Below are 22,765 nucleotides of genomic sequence, written 5' to 3'. Positions count from 1 at the left end.
CTGCACTTCATCATATATGTAATCAAGTATTTCAAAATACAAAACAGTTACATCGGAATTTAAACATCATCTTTGGTAGGGATGGCTGTCAATTTCCGTCAATTATGCTAGAATAGTATAGTAGCATATCCCGCAAAATATCGTAATGTCTAAACTTTCCCACAATAGCCAACTGACAAATTGTGTGTTGGAGACCTGACTACCATCAAGTATGAGCTATAGGAGTGAAAAACATTGAACCTTCAATCAAAAGAGTATTGAGTTACAGTTTTGAGTTGACAGCAGTTTGAAGTGATCAGAGCCTCAGAAGTAACAAGCGTAACTGTAAAACTATAACTCACACAGTTCAGTTGGCTAAATCTAACGACCTGGCCTAAAAGTTAGATTTGGTTTTTATCATTTTAATCTACATTTTATCTTGTAATAGTTGGTACACAGGAGGAAATGATTACCACTGGTCAGGGCCCAGGTCATTTACTCATTCTGTACCAAGCTGTGAATTTGACGGCCGATAAGAGGTTCAAATTGAATTACCCTTCTCTGCAGTGTCCTATGTAATCAGATTTGGAGGGAAAACTCAATACTAATTCTATTTAATAAACCAGTCACCTTTTAGATTCATAACAGGTGTTTTACGGAACCAGCTGTTTATCATTTTATGATACACAGAATACAATAGCACACTTATTTCCTCCATATTGGTTTTTTCCACATTAACATATCATTTTTGTTGTCAAATGATCGGCAATTCATTTATGATTTACAACTGCCGACATGGAAGCATTCTCGAACGGAGCCTGTTGCAAACTGGGAAAGTAACCAACTGAATTGGATTAATAACATTTAGTACAGCATGTTGGAAGTACCAAGAGTTGCATTACATTTCATGGTTTGATAAGAACAGCTTTATGGATTCTTTGTGTGTACATGAAATGTCAGGGGAACTTCAAATTTGTTTGTGAACCTGAACTATTATGTAAAGAGGCCAGACAACTGTTCTTATCAAATGATGGAATGTAATACAAGTCTCTGCAGTTCCTACATGCTGTGACAAGTGTTTTGAATTCAGTTGTTTACTTTCAATGTTTGTAACGTTGTTCCGTTAAAGGTTCAGTGTCCACAGTTGTACTTTTGGGTGTTACATTTTACAAGGATACAAATAATATTCAATGTATAAAAAATAAAGATATTCAGAGTCAGGTTCTAAAACTTTGACATAAAATCAAAACAAATCAAACAGACTAAACTATGGTTGTAGATGAGCTATCATACTTTGTGAACTGTATATCCATTACTGGAGTAAAGAAAAAACTTTGACCTAGCGGGCTAACTAGGTCATCTATTGCATCTATGTATTCCTTCACATAACATACCATCAATTAAGGTAAAAAAAATTATATTCTGGTATTTAATGGTTTTATTGTAACAATGTAAAAATTCTGTACGTCATAACCTGGAAGAGATTGTTTGATAGCCGAGGGCGGCATATAAACCACAGAGGCAGCAACTTTACAATCACATCATTAGCTTATCTGTACTACTATCAGGCTGTGATTGCCCGATTGAACATTTTCAGTTGACTGCATGCAGCTATATTAGCTTGGTGCTAGAGGGGGTATATTCCAACCACAAAGCTCCTGGGGTCATACAGTTTATACACTTATGAAAATTGAGCAATCAGATACAGATAGGGTAGATCAAACCGACGGCTCTAACAACATCAACGGACAATAAATTTGTATCAGATTTACCTCTCAGTAGAAATCCTAAAATGACAATCTAACAGTAATCTTTTCAAGACCTCAAGGTCATAACCTCACAGTGACCTCAATTTTACCTTGCCAGCAGGCAGATTTTGAATTGGAATGATTTTCGTGCGAGCTGACCACCCATTAACATTATTACAATCAGTTTACACGGTCAATGACAAATTGTGTCCAGCAAGGGTTTGCATTGTAGTCTGCTTACCACTGCCACCCTTCCCATCCCTCTGATAAAATGGTATAACCTATCAAAATGTTCCTCTGCAATCAGCTCACAGGAAAAATCACAATTTTTTACACAAAAATGTAACTTTTAGAAGTAAATTTCTTTTGAAGAAACTTGTTGGTCTTTATAAACAAAGCTAAGTAAAAATTCACCTAAAATTCTCTGAAAAAAAAAGTTTTTGGTAAATTTTGGCAAATAATAATAAGCAAATCATATGGCTTACCTCACATTTTGACATGCACGTTGACAGATTCTTGTACATACCCTGACATGGTTTCAAACACTGCAAAAAATCAAGAAATATGGACAAAAATTTAGACTTTATTGAGTAAAATTCAAAAACATCACTTGCATTAATTACGCAATTGAAAAAGTGCAGATACTTATAAATCAACACTTGTTAGACAAGATGCGACTTGGAAGTGTGACATCTGATGAAAACAACAAACTCATGGTAAACAAGTACTAAATATGGTTACAATCACGCCATGGTAAACTTGTTGGCATTTACTTACGAAAAACACACAGCTAACAAATTTATGAGCTGATAGAAATGGAATAAAGATGTACTAACACTTCCTGTTGTCGGCACCTTGAAATTGTCAGAATTTCATACGACATTCTTATCTGCGCATATAGGACACTTCAAATTTAACAACAAATTAGTGCCGACGATTAATACTCATTACTATACCATCTGGCCAGGTAATGAAATGTCCATTTGCTCAAGAAATATTGACTGCGAATACATACACATGACGAAGAAATAGTACACGACATTGCTGTTCATTAACTTTTAATTTCCTTCTCCATAAATACATGCAACAAATGTGAAAGGCAACTGATATATCGGTGTAATTTGACTCAAAGAGAAACATATACTGTTTTCTGATATCAGGATATGAGTTTTTTATAAATTGATGGAATCGTGTGAAAGGGAAAGGAATTGCATGCAGTTATTCTTGGCATGTTAAGATAGAACCTTTTTATCTGTGTTTTTTATACACTACAAAGTAGAACACATGATAACCTGATATTGGCTGGCAATCTAATTGCAGTAATGGCAAGCTTTTACATCACAAAGTGGGCTTTGTATATGTTTGTATACAATTCACACACAACATCTCTTCTGTAAACCCTACACATGCATGCAGACAGACAGACAGACAGACAGACAGACAGACAGACAGACAGACAGACAGACAGACAGACAGTCAGTCAGACAGACAGACAGACAGACAGACAGACAAAGAAACAGACAGTCAGACAGACAGTCAGAGACAGACATCTCTACCTACCTACCTACCTACATACATACCTTCATACATACATACATACATACATACATACATACATACATACATACATACATACATACATACATACATACATACATACATACATACATACATACATACATACATAAACACGCATATACATATATGTGCAAATCTACGTACATCCATACATGTATACATGTATCCATACATATACAAGTTTGCATATATACGTGTGCACAAGCACGCATGCACACGCACACGCACGCGCGCATGCACGCGCACGCACACACACACACACATTACAATTATAAATTTCATTAAGTGTTCCTAACTCTCCTACGATATGTCATCCATACTTTCAAAGTTTTAAATCTTTCAACAGCCATCACTCTAATCTATTCTCATCATTGATAAGTCCAACTGCCATCCGACTATGTTAGAGGTAAGTTAGCTATCATTTCATCACTTCTCATACATTGCTATAGGCATGTTCACACACAACTTTCCACATGCATGTACTTGTGAGCACATGTACAAGCATTGTGTCTAACATGCTGCAGCACGTACCGATAGTAGGGGTATCAGAGGTTACCATGGTAACATCGTAACATGACATTTACTCAAACATAAAGTTATCATATCGATATGTATATATATCATATCATAATACCAGTGATAAGACCAAGTCAAACAAGCTGACAAGCAAACTTTGAAAAACAGAGCCAAACAGATGGACAGACATACATATACACACGTGTGCACACAAACACAACATACATACATACATACATACATACATACATACATACATACATACATACATACATACATATATACACAGACAAACAGACAGACAGACAGACAGACAGAGACAGACAGACAGACAGACAGACAGACAGACAGACAGACAGACAGACAGACAGACAGACAGACAGACAGACAGACAGACAGACAGACAGACAGACAGACAGACAGACAGACAGACACAATAAATTACTTAACATTCAGCATATCCTTATCTCATAATGCCTGGATGTAACATTGAATACAGGTACATAGTACATGTATATACAATATAGACATCAAACAGCTGACTTAATTCAACAACAACTACCAATATGACAACTTTCCACTAAGTCACTATGCCTTGGAAAGTGTCCAAGACAGTGGTGTCTGCATGTCTATCACCAGTCCTACTGGGTGACCCAAAACCCATCAAACCAACTTCAAACACAGGCTGAGTCGCACTAATAGATACTTGAGGGAGATCTGAATAAACAGAACGCAGCCTCATCCCAGACTAAACCACAGACAAGGCTATTTGATTGGTGACAATCAAATCTAAACAAACCCATCCAGACATAAACTTTATTCAGGGAATAAACACTGACTGAGTTGGACTGGTATCAGGAGAGTGGAATCATGATACCTCCATGGATACTAATACACAGACAGACTTCTCAAGGGATATGGCCTTGTGAGATGACCTGGTCCTTGACAAAGCAGGAAGGAGTTTAGCCTTCCTGGGGACTTCACTACAAAGTTCCAGGCTTTACATGTAAATCTGATACAGAGGAATGTTCAGGTCAAGTGTATTCAAGAACCTCAGACTTCGTTTTATAATACATGTACTTTTTAGTATCAAACTTCTTCACAATGTACACACACGCATGCACATGCACATGCACATGCACATGCACACACGCACACACACACACACACACACACACATACATACATACATACATACATACATACATGCATGCATGCATGCATGCATGCATGCACGCACGCACGCACGCACGCACGCACGCACGCACGCACGCACGCACGCACGCACACACACACACACACATACATACACACACACACACACACACACACACACACATACATACATACATACATACATACATACATACATGTTCATGTTCATGTACATGTACATGTACAATCATTCATGACAACTTAGCCCTCCCAAAATACAACACAATAAACACATTTTTCTCTCTTTTCCTCCAAATATCTTGTCTCATTGTCCTTGTCACTTTGACAAATTCAGTTCAAAGTTCTTCTTTTCTATAGTTAAAACATCTTTTGATTTGACATCACATACAAGGGAAGTTGTTACAGAAAGAAAACAGCTGGGTGAAAAATATGGCAAAAAAAAACATCAATTATGTATCACCATGGTGACCAAGAAGAGGCTTAATCACCATGACAACCAGATCAATAAGATAGCTGTTGTTTGCTTCCCTCATCCTTTCTCTTTGCAACTAGAAAGAGATTGTGTGAGAAAAAAGAGTAAATATCATGAAGAGATCGCAATGGCTTGGGGTTTTTTTCACTATTGTTTAAAATAAGCCATCAATTCTCAGTCAATTTGTTGGGTGTTTGACAAAGTGGTGTAATACGGTCCGAGTCCTGAACATTGCTTCAGCTCTGTTATCAATAAGCTAAAACCCCTGTCACAGACAGACAACTCGACAGATACTACAAATAACTCTCTTTTTTTTTTTTACCCCTCGCTTTTTACGCTTTCAGCAGATGTAACTTCTGAAGGGTGCCGACGTCAACATGCCAGACTAACATCACTTCAACATGTACTTAAAAACAGTAGCAAGAACACTGTATCTACTGACGGCATTCTGATATACTTCTCGATAGCCACTCCGCTCAATATCTAGAAAAAACCATCAAGTCTTCGGACATGGAGGGGACAGTCATGCTTGAAAACTTGAAATTTCAAACAAAAGGTCACGTTTGACAGTAGCTTTTTTTTTATTTGTAATCGCTCGGAACAGTTCCCATGGCAACTGCCTACCGAGATACAATAGTTGATTGTTGGGTGGCCATTTTGTAACTTTCTCCCCCCACCAAATCAAAACCATCAGACTTGAGTCAGTTGTTTATTAGCACATATACTTTTCGGTGATATCACTACTTTTGTCCCCTTTTTTTTAACTAAAGTTCACAAAGATGCTCAGGGCTTCAAATATCTTACTCCTTAAGGGAAACATTTTCCCTGAGCGTAGAAAAATGCTATCATACATTCCATTACTCTTAAGAGGTGACTGTTGCCATTTTGCCTATTTCATGGCAAGCTTTTGGTGATATTGGTCTCACCTCTGACATAAGTATCTGCCTATGGCTCCGATAACTTTTTGGGTGATCCAATGCAAAACGCCGAGAATTTTGATCCATTTCAGTCTACTTATCAAGCCATTAACGAGACACGTTGAAAAGTAGGTGCACATTCTTCAGATATATAAGCCTAAACCTCTAGAGACATATAGGGTGGTTTTAGAAGAAACTATAGTGACATGCATATTCCACTGAATACACCACTTTCAAATACCCCCTTTTCCATTAAATCCTGACATCTCAACTCTTTGTGCATATTCCATGGAACATCCATTCCATCAAATCACAATATCTGTCCTTAGTTCATATGAAATACACCACTTGCAAACACCCTCTCCATCAAATTCTGACTGATCAACTTTTGTCCATATTCCATGGAATACATCCTTTCCAAATACATAAACCCATTCCATCAAATCCTGACATTTAAACTAATTACGCATATTCCACGGAATACATCACTTCCAAACACCCTTTCCATGAAATCCAAACATCTAAACTGTGTCCATATTCTAGGGAAGACATCACTTCCAAACACCTTTCCCATTCCAATCCAGACTTCCCGAACTGCTTGCGCTATTGTATGGTGACTGAATGGATGAGTTCACCATACATTGTATAACACATTCACCATGTTAACTTCACACGTGGGTAGTTCAGTATATATTTTCATGTACATCGCGTACATTTTACTTTCTGACAATGACAAAATATAGCGTACAATTTTTGTTTTTGGACCACAGGATACAATTTTGGATTTAAGACTAAGATTTTAACTTCTATCACCAAACGACAGTAAAACTTTACCCAACTACATTTTCATCAGTTTCCAAGATACAAATACTCAATATTTCTTGCACTAACAATGTTTTGTTACCAGTAGTGATACATAAAATATACCAGCGTTTCCCAGGTTTTTACTGGTGTTCCCTCTTATCATATCCTTCCTTGCTGTTGCCAAGGTTACCCAACAAAATTATGGTACAAAGCATGCAAGTCTTTCTAGGTTTTACCAGGTCCCCCCCCCCCCCTCCATTCCCATCAAGGTCACATGGTACAAAGTATGAAAGCTTTGCAACTTTTCTTGTTTTTTTCCTACTTTCATACCAGGTATACCTACAAGAATCTTTGTACAAGATATACAAATCTATGCAAGTATATAACATTCTCTTACAAAAAGATTCTGAAACCTTAACAAAGGAACTGACAGCCTTCACTCCAAAGTTTTGATAAAAGTAACAGCATTAACTTCATCCAGACAAAATTATTGAGTAAGTTGACAACATTCCTTGGCTTAATGGCAAGTAAATCAGATAGCTCGATAAGGTTTCACCATTTTAACTCTTTATCATCTGACTTAGCATTTTAAGGGTAATACCTGTCAAATCTCCTTAAAATTAACCTTTTCAGAACTGACCGAATAACTGATTTATTTGGGTTAATGTTGCCAAAGGGGTATTATAGTGGCTTAAATTCAAGCTACATATAATCGCCATTTTCAAAAATCCTGCTTATAGCAACGGTTTCAGTCCACCCTGAAATAGAATATACCCTTCGGCCCACATCTTTGAGGACAGAATGCAGTTTTTTGTCCTCGATTCCAAATCTAAGAAAGTAAACTTTTTTTTAATGTCAACCAGGTTCCATTCAGAGATCCTGCTTATAGCAATGATTTCAAACCTCCCTGAAATAGCAATACCCTTCTGGCCAATATATGTGTGCACAGAATACACTGTATTCGATTCCTGATCAGAGAACGCAAACTTTTTTTTTGTTCATTTCAATTAGATTGTATTTTCCACTCGGTTAAATTGGGATCCAGTTTCGGTCTCAGTGGAATAGCCGAAGCATAGCTAGCAACGAGAACTCCCAGCTCGTACTTGGCGACGGAAGCACTTGCTCAAATTACAATGAATCCTTGTGTAAGGGGAGAGAAACAACTCAACAAAGCCTTTCAAACAACTGAGTATTCTTTGTTCAAAAGTACTGATCAACTGAACTGCGGGAGATCCAACATCTTTCATAGATTGCATTACAAACACTACAGGGGAATGGAGACACTTCAAATCACAATCTTTTGAAACTGAATCTGTAGTCTGTGTACGTGACCTTGTCCTCAGTGATGTCACTTGGCATTATCAAGTGCTACTCTTCAACGGTTTAGTCATTTTTATTCAAAAGAATCACATTTTTTTCTATTGTATATTCTGTTTGCTAGAGTGGACAATTCCTTCATTATTGGCAAACATACTCCAATTCGGACACAGCGAGGGAATTACATTTGTTTCCCAACAACATCTTTTTTCTTTTCTTTTCTTTCTTTTTTTCAAGTTGCATGTTTGCTGTTGTTTAGTTACAGAGATACATTTTTTTTTCGACTGTATATTTTGTCAGCTACAGACGGCAAGCAATATCTCCATTCTTGACAAAAACACAAACACAATTTTTAAATCTTTATATTAGCCATGACAGGAAAAAGCCAAGGCCTCCCCCTTCATCCTCCACAATAAACTTAATTCTGGTATAGTAAAAGAACCAAAATTACTTCTCCCGTTTTCCCTGTACCATGTAGATGTAATACACCATTGTTCCTGTCGTCATTGGAGGCAAAAAATATCTATTATTTTCCCGCCAAAAAAAAATACCTTCAATAATGTTTCATGTACGACGTAGATGTACCATAATATTATTGTAATATTTCAGTTGGAGACAGCACTAAATAGTTTCGATACGGCAAAGATCAAGCATGATATCACAACGACAATTTCTAAGGTCAAACCAGAAATGTAATTTTTGTAAAGCAACATGGTTTAGAAACCTGATCTGAATACAATTCAGGGATGCATGTGCTGTCCGCATCTGGTCAGGAGGAAACTATTAACTTTACCGACTACACTGAAAAGACTTGTTAACCCAGAAAACTGACCCCTTACTATCGGGACAGATTTATTAGTTCTTTTGTTGGCTTTCACAAAACCTTAAATATAAATGGGTACTGGGGAGCACATCCCTCTTTGTCTGTATTCCTAATTGGGTCTACTGTGCAAAGATCGCATTCCATCACTTTTCGATTACTTCGGCCACATGTCCTCTTAAACAAGATTTTCTCATCACCAAGCAAGGGAAACTAATAATGTCATCCCACCTTGGATACTAATTTCTCTCTTTTTTTGTCCTCGCGATTGTCTACAGATGGTACAAAAAGCGTTGTATCAGATTTTTTGATGAATCCACAGCAGTATTTCCCCATTTTGTGTCCACAACAATTGTCAACTCCTAATCTATAAAATGCTACCTATTGAATCATCTCTGTTTGAGATTCGACACCACGGATCGCACACTAGACTAATCTACACCTGGTAGAATATCGGGTACCAGATTTTGACGAGGCTAAGACACATTGAAATTCCTGTGAAACAAAAGTTTATGAGTACCTGATACGAAAAATTCAAAATCTTGACAGTTAACTTAACATACAGTCCACAGAGAATATTTTCCTTACATTCACAAAAACTACTTCCGTGTGAACAGTTACTAGACAGTTGGCAGTTGAGACACATTTTTCACAAAGGGTAGCGAAATTTTGAAAAGAAGAAGTTTTCTCAAAAAAATTCAAAATTCTGTTAGTTTGTTTATTTGACAAAAATTTAGTTTATTTTTCCAGTCATATGTACTAAAACCTTCAAAATTAAGTGATTAATTTAGTAACAGTGTTTTGCAACACATTTCCAACCTTTTGGCTCTGTCCGGCATACTACAACATTTGAGTGTACTAAAACATTTGAAACTGCAATCGTGTGACCATACAGTTTCCAGCTGTGTGGTTCTCTACAGCATAAAGAACATTTAAAATTTAAATCGTCTCACGACACATTTTCCAGCCGTGTGGTTCTGTACAGTATGAGAACATTCACCTTTGAAATGTTTTGAGAAACACCTGTACTATGCTCACTTGCAACTGAAAGGCGTCAACTTCCTATGTTTTATGTCAAATCATGGCATAGCCTGCCATTTTTCCTGACGGCACCTTTCTCTGGTCTCCCCACGGAGTAGTCGTTCTTTGTGTGGTTTGTTTGTTGACCAATCGTCCATTCATATTGCTGCCAGTTTCGGTCCCGGATTTGCACACAAGCAGAACTTCGCACGCCACCAGAGTTTATTCTACCATTGCATCCCCATGAAGAAAGGCTTTCAAATTAGACTTTGGTCGTCCAACTGCTGTGCATTAGAGGTTCACCTCTCTCAACTCCCATGCAAACTACATATTGTCTGTCTTTCAATCAATGTTGAAGGTTTCCCCTCACGTAGACAATTTTGATGACAAGCAGATGAATTTCCAAGGTAGATAGATTAGTATTCCTTGTCCAAGCATGGCATGAACAAACAGTCGGTTTTAGCGTTACATTGGAGAAACTTTCAAAGTCTATGTGTCGTAGCGTTGTATTGGAAAAACTCTCAAAAGTCTGTGTGTTGCATCATTGCAGATATGTCAATGTGTCATAGCTTTACAGTGGCGAAACCCTGGACGTCAGTCAGCCTTAGTTGGAATCTATTTTCAGAGAAGACCAACCACGGTAAAGTTTCATGTGTATCAAACACAAAATACGCTACTCTAGACTACAGATATCCATACATATTTCAGAATACCCAGAAAAGACAATTCTGTGGAAACTAGTTTGGCACAATTTTAAACGATGTTTCATTCTGTAACTTTTCATCTTTGTATCATACATGAATTCATTTTATATCAAGTTCTTATAAATTCAAATCACATACATGGACACCTTTAAATAACATATAGTAAACTAACAGTTGCTAAAAACTCAATACAAGCCCATCTGGCTATAACAGAAGTGTATTGCTTGCTGATTGGCCAACACATCTTCATTATATAACCAATCGCGAGAGCTGATCACCTATCCTTACAAACGTTTGAACTCTCAGAGGCTAATACCATCAACTTGTGTCCCATAAAAGTGTTTACTTTAGTCGATGGGTTATCTATGTCTCAACCGTGCCGACAACATCATTCAAGTTGTTGGAAAAAGTCACGACTAGGGCAAAGAAAAACCGCCTCTTAGAATAATTGGCCATCTGATGGAATTCTTGAGTTGAAATAGCGATAGAGATAACTATGTATGTGGTTCTCATAGCAACCAATTACATCAGAAGCCATATCAATTAGGCATACAAAATGTAAGGACACATGAAACCTTTAAAAGCCATGGTCTCCACACTGACCTATTGTACCCATTGGCATCTAAAGTTTCACCGCAAACACCTTTTAACTTCACTACAGCCATTGTGGCAGACTACCACCAACTTCCCCCTGAAACGTATGCAGGACTAGGTTTACATTTTAATCTATTTGGTCTCGACTTCTCTGAGAGCCCGGTCGCGCGGCATGGTTGCGGTACTTCTAATATAACCAAATCTTTTGAACAAATAAACACAAATGCGAACCAATCCATCAGTTTCCAGTGATAAATTTGGCAAGCCTGAGTTCTATGACTTGATTTGCGTCAATGGCAATTAGTTAGTTAGAGGGTATTCTGAGGCCGATCTAAATACAGCTTGCTTGTCAATCCACACGTAAATTTAACATCACTGTTCCGTTCAGTAACACCACATCACACTACCCATAACATTTTTACTTTTAGAACGTTTCAAATTACTTGTTATTTATTTTTGACAAACTCCCAGACGATTGAAATATAGAAGAATTGTTTTTCCTGACCAAGACCCCTAATTTGTAAATTCAGCCAACAAACATCATTTTTTAAAAGGCACGGAACAAGAGATGAAATACATCCACGTGAACACACACGAACAGTAATAACTGTTACAGGAATTCTTGTTTGACAGTTTTCGCTTTTTGACCTACGTCACATATTCACTACAAAGTTACACTTATTTACAAATTTCAAACCAGAAGTTGTGTTTAAGAATTCAAGCAAGGGAAAAGTTTGTTAGAACAGTGGACTGACATTTACAAAGATGCACATTTTTGTATCAGAAGTAGGGAGATGTGGATTAGGAAGAGATAGTGATAACATTACACCCTATTTCCCTCCCGTGTCCTCCCCCAGCAAAAAGTTAATTTATACCATTCATGTCACTTTCCACTTCTGAACATTTCATAATTTTCACACGTTATATCAAAACTAGACTCTCACAACAATTCCCCCTCTTTTTACATTGTTCCGACTTTGACCTTGAAGTTGAAGAAATTGTTGACAATCACAAGAGAATTACACACAAATTGAAATTTCAATCACTTTTCTGTAGGACTCTGTCCCCTCACTGAAAAACTTTTTCATCAACTTGCACTTGAACCAAGCCTGCACCTCAGTATGCGAAATTACACAAATTATTACTATTGAAATTACAACTCAGAGGGAAGTTTAGGTGTGTAAAGGTGAAATTGTACAAATTATTATTCACGTAAGGCATAATCATTAAATTGTACACATGTACATATTAATTGGTGTAATTTGTAAAATGACATTCCTGTGCCCCCCCCCCCCCCCCACCACCACCACCACCACCATAAGAAGTACAATTGCATAATTCTGGCTGTCATGATTACTTGACTCATTCTGAACATGTGGTTGCAGCATTCAACACATACAGCTAGCACCTTGGGTCCATGGTACTGTGAGTTGAATATTAACATGAATTTCAAACAAAAAGACAACTGTCCATTCCTAAAACCTACCACCCACAACGCATGCGGTCCATTGCAAAGCCCACACAATAAAATCAATGTCTGTATTCATGAGTAGAATTTTGACGTGAAATGAACAGTTGACGTATTTTAATGATTGCAGTCCGCTCACCAACTCCACATGCTATATTTTTATGTCAGTGTACTTTTATGTTAAGATATTTGTAGGTTCCTATAGATACGCAAAAGCACAATTGATCAAAGTACATGTACTTTAGAAAGACCATAATACGTGAACACTTTTGAACTAATTTGCAGTGACTCTACTGAGCGGGACAACGAAAACATAATTTTCTTAACATTGTTTGACCAGGATCAGTCACGTTATACTAAATATTACTGGTATCCAGTTCAAATATCTTGGCAGAAAATAATCTACAATTTTCCCTACAATGTTTAACTGGGACCTATATAAATGTAATCAATATTCTTGATAGTTATTCTTGATTATTTTGGTTCAAAATTTTCTACAGAATTACAAGGACAACATGTACAGTTCCTGATTTCATTGAAGGGAAGTAATCCCATATTTCTTCTACATTCTTTGACTACGACCCACATTTCTACATTTTTTTTTCTCAATTTTCATTTTCTCACAAAAAGCGACCCAAATATCTCAAACATAGTTCACTATAAATTCATTCTTTACCATCAGCATACATGTAACAATTCACGTGTCGGCCATTTTGAAAAATATGACCGATCACATAATTTTTTTCAGACTAAAAACAAAAATTTTCATCTCTATAAGTAAAATAGTGTATACACTATAATACAGCTTTGGACAACTCCTACATGTCTCTAAATAACGTAGTCTAGATGTTATTTGTGGTATCTTTGCACCCCAGTGTATCCCCCCCCCCCTCTTGAGATTCTATTGGATAGCACTAGACTATACCTCAGACCTATTTCTAGTGGTCTGAGACTATACTGATACTCCTATCTTTAAACTGAAATTTACCTCTAAAATTACATTAAAAAATTTCTAAAAATGTGTAGTAAACTGATATAAATTTTACTACATTTGTCCTCTCATCGTACCAGCATTATAAAATCTTACCACAATCACTACTAGAAGCTTATTGTAACATACATTGTAAAAGTACAACAAAATTTTGTGGTGTACACACATTTTGCATTCTCACCAGCCAGAGCACACATTTCTGCTGTCGCAATGAAATATTAAGTCTATATGTACGTCTTGTCGGGTACGTTTTAGACAGTGCCGTAAAGAGGCCAGACGATGCCGACACTTTGTAGAGAATTCCCTAATTGAGTCTTCTTCAATACATCTGTCAACTACACTTGTAAGTTTTGTTTGATTAGTTGTATATCTTTTGTCTTATTATTCACTTGTCTGTTTTGTTATTTTAGTTTACACAGCAAGCGGTCCAAGAACTAACTAAAACAATTATATAATATTCAAATGACATAAAATCAAACTTTTCCGGCATGTCACTGAAAATCGGTCATTTTCCACCTTGTATTAGTATCTCTCAAATGTTGTTCATTATTCTCAAACCACTGATAAGATTACTGCACAGATCATATCATTGACGTATTTCACCATATGTCACAGATTTTTCCCTGATTCTAAATTTTCCACTTCATTTGGCAAAGTGAAGGTCACTGTTTCTTTAGCTTTTTGTGGCATTCCTTTGTTTCTAATGAATCCATTTTGGACTTTGTCAGTTGTGAGTCACCAATGTTTTGTAAGACAACCTTTCACGACCATCCTACCATTGTCCTGTCTTTCCACCAGTAGACATTAAAACATTCTAGTGAGTAGGGGGCCAAGGCTAGTAGTACCTTCAAACACTATGCTGTCACACGGTTGTCCATTTAACCTGTTCATCACAATTACCAATGCCACCATTTTTTTTCAATGCCACCATTTTTTTTCAGACTAATTCGCCACTTTCTCACAAAATACTCGATTTTTCTACAAAAATGATAAATGTCGAATTACAGAAGACAAAGCGGTCATTTCAAAACCAAAATTTGTTTCAAAATTTGCAAAAATTTACAAAAGTACGGCAATTTTTCAACAAAATTCCATCACATCTAATGAAGTAATTTTATTCAAAGCATGTACATGTTCAGCTAAAAGTTACCTCCTTACATGCCACCATAGCAATGCAATGTAAGATTTACAACAGCTATATTCTGTAGATTATTTCATAACATGTTACCATGGTAACTGACATAAAAATATTTTAAAGTTCAATTATTTCCTTTTTAATAACTCTACGACTTGTTCCACCCACATCGTCAACACAAAATTCCCTAAAGACTAGTCACAAATGCACATTTTCAATTATACAGTGAAGTGAAATCAAAAGAACATTACAAGGTTGACCCTAAAATTTACAGCTAGGGTTATAAAAATCACTGATTAGACAATATACCTGTCACCAACTTGGTGATTTAAAACCCATGGATTCCAACTACACCTCCACCTGCTTTATGACCAAACTTCCATATCGGAATTCTTTTGTACAACTTTTTTGATGGCATTTTCTTTATTTGTACTCGCTGCTTTGGCACGTTCCAGTAAGGGACGGGTTTTGTTTAACGATAATTCGTCTTTGATGCCATCTTTCAATTGTCATGATTGAGCAGCTTTAACCATCATTGACACAATAAAAATGTAATTTATGACTTATTGCATATCTGTTCATTTAACGCCTGTCCCCACGTGGAATGTTGAATCGGTTTGAAACTATCCCAAAACCAATGAAAAGTGAATTGATGCAAGTCCATTGCTCAGTTCTCTCGTGGGGGACAAATATTGGTTTCAAACTGATTTAACTGAATCAATTCAGTTTGAATCAGATTCAGGTGGGGACATGACTACTGTGAATTCTGATTAGAGCATATTTTTCCCGCCATTTTTCGTAAGTTGAAAATTTAGTCTTTCACAATAATATCTTATGTGTTTGACATATTTTGCAGCAAAACTAACTAAACTTCTTACGATAATATATTTACGCCAAAATAATAAAACTTTTAGTTAAAATTTTTAACAAAATTTGACAAAATCAAACACCTGCACTACAAATGTATTTTGTTCACTTTCCCAGAGTTGTAATACCAGATAACTGTAACATCTGGATACTTTCTAAAGGTCACATAACATTTCCTTTCCTACCAAAATTGTTAAATTACTGAAGAATTTGGATGTTTAACCTTAGAAATGGCTGGAAATTTTTGTGAATATTTCAAGTAGGTTGGAAAGAAATTTGCCAGGATATCTGTCTCAATATTGTAATCAGTCTTAATTTGGACAAATTTGGAGAATTTTCTGAAATGAGAAAAACACATGAACATTTTTGACTTCAGATTTTTGCTCTAGCAAAATAACAATTCTTCAAATAAATCTACATGTACTATGTCCCATGTGCTCAGCTGTTCTGTTCTCATATATTGTTTGTTGTCTATCGCACACATATAATATACACATACACATACATGTACACATACATACACATACACACATACACATACACATATACATACACACACACACACACATACACACACACACATACACATACATATAAACACACACAGACTGGCAGACATATACAAACTAGACACATACATACAGACAAACAAACAGACAGACAGACAGACAGACAGACACACACACACACACACACACATACATACATACATACATACATACAGACAGAGACAGACACACACACACATGTACGCATGCACTTACGTACGTACGTACATACATACATACATACATACATACATACATACATAAATACATGCATACATACATACATACATACACGCATGTATATACATGTACGTACACACACACATACATAAACATCTCAAACCCATTCCTGTATTAAATTTCATCACTATCTCTTCTATTAGAAATCTGAAAAAATTGAATTTCACGATTACAATACGAGTAAATAAATGAGGAACAATCGCATCACCATGATGTAGTACGGCAATATTGAATCAGACACTCTGTGTCTCTGTAATGTAATCTATATCTTTCTAAGGAATCAATGGGGCTCTGTCGTTTGTCTCTATGTCTCACCCCGTCACTCTGTCTGTCTCTTTCAATAAATCACCCTCTTACGACCCTTTCCAGATAGACAAACAAGTGACCAGTTATTACAAATCTATATGTTTCTAAGAATTGAGCCAAACTCTGAGTTACACTGGCATTTCACTGAAATCTAATTAAACATTGTAAAATAAAATTGCCTTAATTATTTTTTCTTTCTCGTAATCTTTGGTCAATCAGGATAAAAAAACATCTGTAGTTTTGTTTGTTTTGGGGCTTTTTTTTGCTCATTGTAAATCTTCACAAACTATTGCCGATAAGAAATTCTCATGTCAAGCCATATTTTAATCATGTCAAATATTTCAATTTGAATCTGAACAAACTGCCATACTTTTCTAACCTAAATATTTCAATGGGATTGATTCTAAACAGCTACATTCAAATCACTGCTTGAATCAGCAGTTCTGAATTTTCTTAAATTTATGGCGAATATACTCTCCTCTCAAAATATGTTTTGCATTATATCGTCAGAATGTTGATGACTACTTGACTAATCCTGCACCATCTCTTGAGGTGTTATCCTTTTCAATACACTTAACTTTAGAAATGAACCCCGGATGATGACGACGACGGCATGTGTCTGCATCACAGTGTTATACTATATATATCCTATCAATGAACATCATTCCATTGAGATTCCACAAGATATATATTAATAACAAAGACCGTGCACTATTCACACGCCCTTGCACGACCGCCAGGTGCCACAAGTATTTACGCTTCCATCTATCATTCCCTGACGTGACTTTTTTTATGTATCCTTCAAAAAAATGCTCCTGTTTGCCAAAAAATTTCAAAATGTATACTTTCCTTCACTGACAGACAACAATGGTTGTAGGTCATTTGAAGTGCGTACGACATCATTACGTTACTACACAGTAGAACATCTTGACACATTATCAAGATAACAAGAAGAGTCGTTTCCTGACTGGTACTTCATTTACGACTCGGCTACACATCACATCATAACTCTTTTTCTCTATGGTCATCAAAGAGGTTAGTTGGCTTTCAAAAAAAAACAGACCACTTCTCTACAAGAAGCCTAAACACTTCATTTGATATACTTTCCACAAACAACAACTCTCTTGGTCCTGACATCTCGTTACTCTCAAGTGGAAATTTTCTTGCAACTGCAACAAAAAAATTTGGGACCCTCTATTTAATAACACTTGGGTCACTGTGTACTTTTTGGAGTGCCTATAACTGACAGTGCCTTACTGTGTGGCAGCCATATTTGCTCAAAGTGTTCATTTTTCAATAGGTCGGGTGCCGAGTATTGAGTGAATAAATACGGGGGTCCATAAAGCACTTCCGGGGAGGGGCTTCGTCTCACCATTGTTCTTTGTATGATGTATAGTGTAGCTAGTAACATACAGCACAAAATCTCTGCTATTTTGTTTTCAACACAGGTTTAAATTATAATTAAAATTTCACACTTTGACTACATACTTTTTCTTTCGGAACATCTTTAAATCCTTTTGCTAGACAAACTACATTTGCTTTCATAACAAAAGAAGTAGGTGAGTGGGTGGGTTGGTGTGGGTAGTGTAGGATCTTGCATCTACAACTTCTCAAACTCAAATTTGTTTTTGTGTACTTAACCTATTTCCGAGTGATGAATTTCACCTCATTTTCTCATCCACAGCTTATCGCCTTTCGAACAAACAAATTTGATTGGCGGTATATGCTGGATCCATGTGGTCATTTCCTATACTGTAGAACAGGACAGCGAGCCTGGAATCCATGCTAACTACAGGACATTTCATTTCCTATACTGTAGAACAGGAAAGTATGGAATCCATGCTAACTACAGGACATTTCATTTTCTACACTCTAACACTAGGACAGCAAGGAATCCACACTGACAACAAAATAACATGTAGATATAGCCTAATGGCTTAACACAGTATTTGAATATCTGTGGTCAGCAATAACTGTTAGGAATTCTAGTTCAAGCAACCATGCATATCCAGTCACCAAATACTCGCAACTTGGTAAATTACAACAAAGCTTGCACAAACTTATATTTTGGCAGCACAAACTCCAAATATTATTAAAGAACAATAAAATATACACCCTGGGACTAAAAATCTATTGTTTAGTTTTTTTTGTGTGTTTGTTTGTTTGGGGTGGTTGTGGTTTTTTGGGGGGTTTTTGGCGCTTTTTTTTTTTTTTTTTTTTTTTTTTTTTTGAGGTTGAGAACCCTGGTAAAACTTGCATAGATTTCCAAATGATATACTTACCTTGCTTGTACAATCTTAATTTCAATAGGTAGCCCTGACAAAATTAGTCTGGATGTCAACGTGGTATGAATCCTCTCTTAAATCTGAAGGACAACACTAGACTACGATATAACATAGTTCTGGATTTCAGGTAGATTTTACCAAGACTTATGCCCTCACTAGCTCAGCTACATAAAATCACTTGTAGGTGACATCATTTCGTTCGCAACTATTGTTCCCAATATAACTCTATTCTGCTAGTTCTATTAAATATCCAGCTATAACTTCTTCTTTTTCTTAAAAGAAAGAAAGACAATAACACAAAAGACACACTGTTGGGAACAAAGTACATAAAACTCTTTGTTTATTCAAACCGACAAACTTCATATCCAGGTCACAATAGCGATAATCTTGCGAATGTATATCACTTTCAAATTAGCTATTTAAGGTGGACCCTCGTTGTGCCTTAATGATTCTAAAACAATTCTAAAACAAGGCCGCTGTCTTGTTTACATGTATCATGTTCACATTAACAGTAGTATTGACACTTCTTGCCAATCAAAGTCTTTCTTCTTGGGCACTCATTTCCATGATAAAACTACTACGGCTAAATAACTGTTTGATTTCTTGCCAAGTCAACACAAATGCACAGTCACTGATCTAGTGGTGGTTCAACTTTGAGTAAATTGCTTTACAGTTTTTGACCTTCAACAATATGCCCTGAAGAAACTAAACTCTATGCAGCAAACAGTTTAGTCTTGTGATAATACAGGGAGTGTAACTAAACAGAGTATCACACAGTACAAGGGTGAAATAATCTAAAAGACTCGGTGTTTTAGTTGTGGTGGTAAGTAGGTAAAATCTACTTCAGTTCCCCCGGTCATTTTACCAGGGTTCCCTACCAGTGTTTTTGTTAAGGGTGGTAAGTATGTAAAATCTACCTCAGTTTCCCCCGGTCATTTTTACCAGGGTTCCCTACCAATGTTTTTGTTCAGAGTGGTAAGTAGGTAAAATCTACCACAGTTCCCCCCCCCCCCCCCCCCCCCCCGGTCATTTTACCAGGGTTCCCTACCAATGTTTTGTTCAGAGTGGTAAGTAGGTAAAATCTACCTCAGTTCCCCCGGTCATTTTACCAAGGTTCCCTACCAGAGTTTTTGTTAAGGGTAGTAAGTAGGTAAAATCTACCTCAGTTCCCTAGTCATTTTACCATGGCTCCCTTTCAAAATTAATTATTTTATGTGAAACTATGCTATCCAGTTTTATCCGATTTCCCTTTTCTGTTACCAGAGTTCTAAACCCTTAAAACCTTAAACTGTGCTGCAATGTAGTACAGCATGATGATTTACCACTATAACAAACATTTCAAACTAAAACACTACAAGAATTCAAAACAAGAATAATACATACAAATATTTTCAACAGAAGCATTACAAAAATTTCATATGTACAAAGTAAAGGTATCAAAAACAAAATTGGAAAAAATTCTTGAAATTTCTGCCAAATAAAATATAATATACCGTATGTCCATGATTAGTCTGGATCACGGTGGATGTCAACGCGGTCTCTATTCAAAGAACTGAAAGAAATATCTGAAAGATTCAATGTTGGATATACTTGACTAATCATGACTTGCTTTGGTATCAAAATTAGTACTAACAAAAAATTTAACCGGCATATTTCCACATACCGGTGATATATAATCTACAAGTGTTCTTCGATTGAAAAATCGAACCACATTCCTAATGTGGGTGTGCGTCTTATCGGACAGATCTCTGACGCAAGATTTGAATTCTTTCAGAGTATGGCAATATTTCATAGATAATTTTATTACCTTTGTACATATTCAAGTAGGGCTTAAGGTGTGCCTATCGCTAAGCGTAGGTGTTCCACATATCTCATTTGTCATTCTAACTTGGCCTGCAAAAAAAATGCTGTGCAACATGTACAAAAGTTGAACAATTTTCACGCAAGAACAAAAAATGTGATTTTTCTACAAATTTTCAACAACAAAAATTCGGAAAAAAATACTAAAACTTTGTAAATGGTTCAAAAAGACGGATAATTTCAGATTAGGTTTATATATGAGAAAATCTTTGCGCCATACGGTGGAATTTTCCATACAGGTTTGAACATGTTTGAATGAGGTGGGAAGTCATTAATGGTTGCTAGGATGTCATATTCCAAAGTTGAAGTGGGTGTGCGATGTCTGCAACAACTATTTATAGAATTCGCATGATAGTTACAGGAAGCTTCAAATAATTCATTTTAAATTTAAAAGGAGGGCTTTGTTATCAGGTTCATCATGGCACACTTTAACTCCTGTACTTCCCAATCTACAATGTGTCTACTTGCATGTACATATATATATGTAAGAGACAGCATAAAACAGTTTCAAATTTCAATACCACTTCTTTGCTGACTTTACGGATATCTGAATTTCTATGTATTTTACAAAATTCTCTTACTTGTCGTTATACCATTCGGTTTCAGAGTCAGCACTATACTAATATAATTTTATGAATTCAAATTAAAATTTGAAGGAAAAAAAATGTCTTTTTTGGTCAAAAAATGGAAATTCTACAATCTCGCAAATAGTTTACCAGTAGTGATATTTCACCTTAAGAAAACACTGAATACCTTTTACAAATATCAGAATACATTACTCGGATATATGTCCAATATGGGGGTAGGGTGGGGGGTGGAAGAGGTCATTAGGAGGGCTGCTGACACTACAGCCCTCCTAACACCCCACCCTCTCACCTTCCTAGCTGATATCCAGACTCCCATCCCCAACAACATGCAAACATTGCTGTGAGCTGACAGCCGACATCAGAATACTCCCCTTTCCCCATTCCCTTTCTACTCTTTCATACTTGGTACATTGGTCAGACATCACAGACTACTCAACACTTCCTATCATCCCCTTCCCCATCCCTTCCTACTCCCTCATCACTCACTAACATCACAGACTACTCACCACTCCCCTTATCCCTTCCTATTCCCCCCATCCCTTTCTACTCCCTCGTCACTCACTAACATCACACACTATCCCCTACTACTTGACTTACACCATAAATGTGTAATTGTGCCATTACACTCACAAAAGAGTTCAAACAATCACTGTGATGTAGGACACTCATCAAAATACACTATCCTATGGACATTAAGCTTTATAATAAGTTAGCTCTTACAGTTCAAGTGATAAGAGTATTTTAAGTTAACTTGTTGAAAGATAGCGTGTCTACTTAATGCAATAGATTTAGACTTTTATCCCAACCCAATCTCAAAGTTCAAATCAACTTGT

The 22,765-nt window shown here is 36.4% G+C and overlaps 1 protein-coding gene across 1 annotated transcript in view; it reads right to left on the bottom strand.

Annotated features, from left to right (window-relative positions):
- LOC144441962 (anosmin-1-like) overlaps window positions 1–22,765 on the bottom strand; it is a 61,248-nt gene that overhangs the window by 16,344 nt on the left and 22,139 nt on the right. Inside the window, exon 3 of the mRNA XM_078131233.1 lies at window positions 2,213–2,272. Within this exon, the coding sequence (XP_077987359.1) occupies window positions 2,213–2,272 (60 nt within the window). The remainder of the gene's footprint in view (window positions 1–2,212; window positions 2,273–22,765) is intronic.

The sequence above is a fragment of the Glandiceps talaboti genome, chromosome 11 (genome assembly GCF_964340395.1).
Source record: "Glandiceps talaboti chromosome 11, keGlaTala1.1, whole genome shotgun sequence".
Taxonomy (NCBI): domain Eukaryota; kingdom Metazoa; phylum Hemichordata; class Enteropneusta; family Spengelidae; genus Glandiceps; species Glandiceps talaboti.
The sequence above is the reverse complement of the archived record's forward strand: the minus strand, read 5'-3'. Positions and strand labels throughout refer to the sequence as shown.